Source organism: Phaseolus vulgaris, chromosome 8, assembly GCF_051622355.1.
Source record: "Phaseolus vulgaris cultivar YP4 chromosome 8, ASM5162235v1, whole genome shotgun sequence".
NCBI classification, from domain to species: Eukaryota; Viridiplantae; Streptophyta; class Magnoliopsida; order Fabales; family Fabaceae; genus Phaseolus; species Phaseolus vulgaris.
The window spans coordinates 30,346,122-30,350,752 of NC_143505.1; the positions used below are offsets into that span (position 1 = coordinate 30,346,122).

The window sequence follows — 4,631 nt, forward strand, 5'->3', positions numbered from 1 at the left end:
TAAGAACTTGTATAGGTCTAAAATACAAGTATGAATTCAATAATAAAAAGAAAATGCATCAAAGAATTGATGACATTCTTGGAAAAACATGACTATGACAAAACTTATAAGGATTCAAAAATTAAAATGACACAAACACAATGTAATATAAAAAAAAAAAACAGCAAGAAAACTAAAAAATAACCTAAAAACAGAAAGGAAACAACAAGAATATAGAGTTCTTGAATTAAAGAGCCTATAAACAACTCAAAACACAAACAAGAACAAACCAAAACTCTAGATACCACATGATATGATTCCAATAGCAAGATATAGATGATTCTTTGACATTTTATGGAATCAACTTGAGTTGGAGAATGAAGAGGCACTTTTATAGAAATGGATCAATGTTCTATGTTTCAAGAACTCACCAAAACTTGTGCCAAACACCAAAACTCATATGGAAGTTCCATTTCTTGTCAATTGAATCGATTAAAAAGGTGCAAGAGTGCAAATGAACTGATTAAACTGCTTAAGAAATGAAATGAATCGATTAAAAATGCTTCACAAATGAAATGCACCGAACAAAAGCAAGGAAGAGGGAGGATGAACCGATTATATTAAGCAAATAAGAAGATGAACCGAACAAAACATAAAACTAACCTAAAACACCGAATAGAAAGGACCTAAGACATGTTTAGAAATTCGTATGGACATGGAGATGAAAGGAATAGATGGAAAAGAGAGAAATCTTATGTGGTTGAAGAACTTGGTTGATGAACACGCCAGTTGAAGTATGAATGCTCCAAGATAAGTGTGAAATGCCGCCACTTGAGGGAACCAAGGCTCTCAAGATAAGACTAGGAAGAGGAGAAGTCAAGTCTCACTCACTCAATCACCAATTTGGGAGAGTTTTGTTACTTCAAAAATCAATTCTGAATTTAGAAGGACCCAAGCCCTCCTTATATAGGAGAAGGACCGGTCAAAGAGTACACAAAGCTTACATAAGAGGCTAACCAAAGGTCCCTTCCCTTTTACCTACGCTAGCGCCTATAGTGAAGACATGAAGAGTTACTTTCTAGAAAATTCTAAACTAATGCCTAAAGATGCTTTACAAAAGAGGTATCTTAAGGTTTCCCTCTAAGCACCTTCCTAAACACTATTCTATATTATTTACAATTTTATACAAAAGAAACTATAAAGAGAGATATTTAATTGAAGCCCATTCTTGAAAGCTTGTAGACTTCTTTGGCTTTAGGCTTGATCCTCTCTTTATTTTATGTCTTCTTTTAATTTTGAGAAGACTAGAAGAAAGAACTTCAAATGTGTGGGTGAATGACCTCTTCCTTCATTAATAAAAGCCTCCCTTATTTGATCTCCATCAGTCTGCCCCCCTTGCCTGGACTGACGAGCTTAGCTAGCAAGTCATTCTGCTCTCTAGGGACATGTACCAGCTCGAAACTTGGACATACTCTAGGTAGGCGGCCATTTGAGGGTCTTTGGCATGGTATTCTCGTGTCACTCGACCTGTAACTAGTAGGGAGTCACTCTTCGCCAGCAGACTCTGCGCACCCATCTCCTTGGCTAACAGTATGCCAGCGATCAGGGATTCATATTCTTCCTGGTTGTTGCTGGCATTGAAGGCGAACCGTAGGGCCTGCTCGATTAATAGGCCATTCAGCCCTTCCAGGATGATGCCCGCTCCGCTGCCTTGTTGGTTAGAGTTCCTATCTAAAGAGAGCACCGACTGAAAGTTGGATTCTTTCTTATGTGCGTCTGCCGATGAGAGCTCTACCACGAAATAAGCGTAGACTTGGCCTTTGATACGGCCTCTGGGCTCGTACTGTACGTTGAACTCTGATAGTTCTATTGCCCAACGTACCATTCTTCCCGCTACGTCCGGCTTCTGTAAGACCTTGCGGATAGGCAGGTCGGTCATGACCACTACAGTAAAGCTCTGGAAGTAGTGGCGGAGTCTCCTCGCTGAGAACACCACTACCAGGGTTGCCTTCTCTAGGGCCTGGTACCTCACCTCAGGCCCCTGCAATACTTTGCTCACAAAGTATATTGGCTTTTGTACTTGGTCCTGCTCCTGCACGAGGACCGACCTGATCGCCCGATCGATGACCACGAATTATAGGCAAAGCGGTGTACCCAACTAAGGTTTGCATAACACTGGGAGACTGGTCAGGTACTCCTTCAGCTTGCGAAACGCCTATTCACACTCTCTGGTCCAAATGAACCTACTGTTCCTCCAAAGGCACTGGAAATAAGGGTGACCCTTGTCCCCGCCAACTGATACGAACCTAGACAGAGCGGTCATCCGCCCCGTCAACTACTGCACCTCTTTCCCACGCTCGATGAATAGGAAGCCCAAGAACTTGCCTGCTTCCACCCTGAACACACACTGCTCAGGGTTCAGCTTCAATCTATACTTAGCTATTGTGGAAAATAGCTCTTCAAAATCAGCGACGTGCTGATCCTTCACCTGTGAGGTCACCACCATATCATCCACATAGGCCTGTACTTTTCGCTCTATTATGGAAGCGAGCACTCTGTTCATCAACCTCTGGTAGGTGGCACCTGCATCTTCAGCCCAAAGGGCATCACTGTGTAACAATAGCAAGATAACTCTATCATGAACGTCGTATTGTATTCGTCCCTAGGATGCATCTTGATCAGGTTATACCCAGAAAGGGCATCCAAGAAACTGAGCAACTTGCAACCCGAGGTGCTATCTACCAGAGCATCAATGCTTGGTAAGGGATAGGAGTCCTTCGGGCAAGCCTTGTTGAGGTCCGTGAAGTCTACGCACATCCTCCACTTCCCGTTGGCCTTCTTCACCAGGACCACGTTTGCCAGCCATTCTGGGTACTGAAATTCCCTGATCTGGCCAGCGCTCAGCAACTTCCGTGTCTCTTCTTTAATGATTTGTCGCCTCTCCTCGTTCAACTTTCTCCTCTTCTAGTGAACAGGTCGAACTTGGGGGTCCATTGTAAGGCGGTGGCATAGGAAGTCAGGGTCTATGCTAGGCATGTCCTAGGCAGACCATGCGAAGGCATCCAAATTCCATGCTATGATCTCGGCAATCTGGTCCTATGTCTCTTGGCCTAGAGACTTGCCAAGCTTGAACATTTTGCCACCTATCTCCCTCTCCAGGACGTCTTCAGCTGGTTCAGGTCGTCTCTCCCGGGCGATCTCTGCGTGCGTGACCCCTTCTTCACTTGGGGCCCGGGTGGTGACAGTGAACACCCCTCTCTTTGTTTTGAGGCTATTCTCGTAGCATCTCGTAGCCTTCTTCTGGTCTGACTTGATGGTGATCACTGTGCCCCCAAGTCAGGAAGCTTCATCTTCATGTGCCTTGTCAATGATACCACCCTCAACCTGTTTAGTGCAGGTCTGCTCAACAGTATGTTGTAAGCTGAGGGAGCATTGACAACAAGGTACTTGATGTTCTCTCTGCAGGAGGCGACACTGTTTGTGAAGGTGGTTCTCAGCTCTAGCTGCCCACGCACCTCCACCTGGTCTCCAGCAAACCTATACAAACAGTCAGTGCAAGGCATCAATTGGTCAGGGGATAACTACAATTTATTGAAGGTCGACCAGAACATCACGTCTGCCGAGCTTCCTTGGTCCACCAGGACACGGTACACCTTCCTCCCTGTTGTCACCACCGAGATCACCATTAGGTCATTATCGTGGGGGACGACATCTCGGAGGTCGGCCTTGGTGAAGACGAGGTCGATGTCAAGGGCCTCGTCTGCCTCTTGCGCCTCTACCGTCATTACTGCTCGTGCATACTTCTTCCGCTGAGAAACGGTGCATCCTCCGTCCGAGAAGCCTCCCGAAATGGTGTGAATTTCACCATGAACGGGCATCTCGTGCCCCTAATCACCTCCTGGCGCTGCCAACGTCTAGGGTCCCTGTGACTCCAACAAGTAGTCCTTCAGGCAGCCACTCTTCACCAGTTCGTCCAACTGGTGTGCAAGTGCCAAGCAGTTACGTATGGGGTGACCATACGCTTTGTGGAACTCGCAACAGGCGTTCTTGTTAGGCCCCAACCTCTTGTCAGTTTTCGCGGGAATCTTCAGTCTCTCTACTATGTTGGGGACAGCGATCAGCTCCTTCAATTCCATCAGGAAGTTGTGTCTTGGGGGCACATAGGGCTGTTGGTTTGGGGCTTCCAGGGCTCGTAGGGCTACTGCTTCGTTGGGGCCTTCTTCTCCGTCATTGCCTCATGTACTCTCATGGGTTGAGGTCGACTTGTCCCTTGCAGGCGGATGGAGACAACGCTATCGCGCTTCTCGGTGAGTTCCCCTTCCACGACGATATGGACTACCACTCAACGCTTGATATTGCCGAAGGTTTTGGGACGACTCTTGATGAGCGACTCGTAGAAGGGTCCCGGCGTGATTCCCTTCCTGAAAGCATGCACCATCATGTCCTCATCCTTAGTGTGCAGCCTCACCACCTGTGCCTCGAATCGGTTGAGCTATTCCTTTAAGGACTCTCCCTAATACTGTCTTACGTCAAAGAGATCGTAAGAGACTGGCGAGGGAGCCCGATTGGCTATGTACTGCTCCCTGAACAGTGTGGAAAACTGCTTAAATGATGTTACATGTCCGTCGGGGAGGCTGACGAATCAATCTAGC

The 4,631-nt window shown here is 46.5% G+C and overlaps 1 protein-coding gene across 1 annotated transcript; it reads right to left on the reverse strand.

Moving 5' to 3' along the window:
• Positions 1 to 1,396: 1,396 nt before the first annotated feature.
• On the reverse strand, positions 1,397 to 1,918 carry LOC150025547 (uncharacterized). The gene has a single exon (XM_090294092.1). It carries the CDS (start codon positions 1,916 to 1,918, stop codon positions 1,397 to 1,399), a length of 522 nt encoding a protein of 173 aa, XP_090150218.1.
• Positions 1,919 to 4,631: the final 2,713 nt, after the last annotated feature.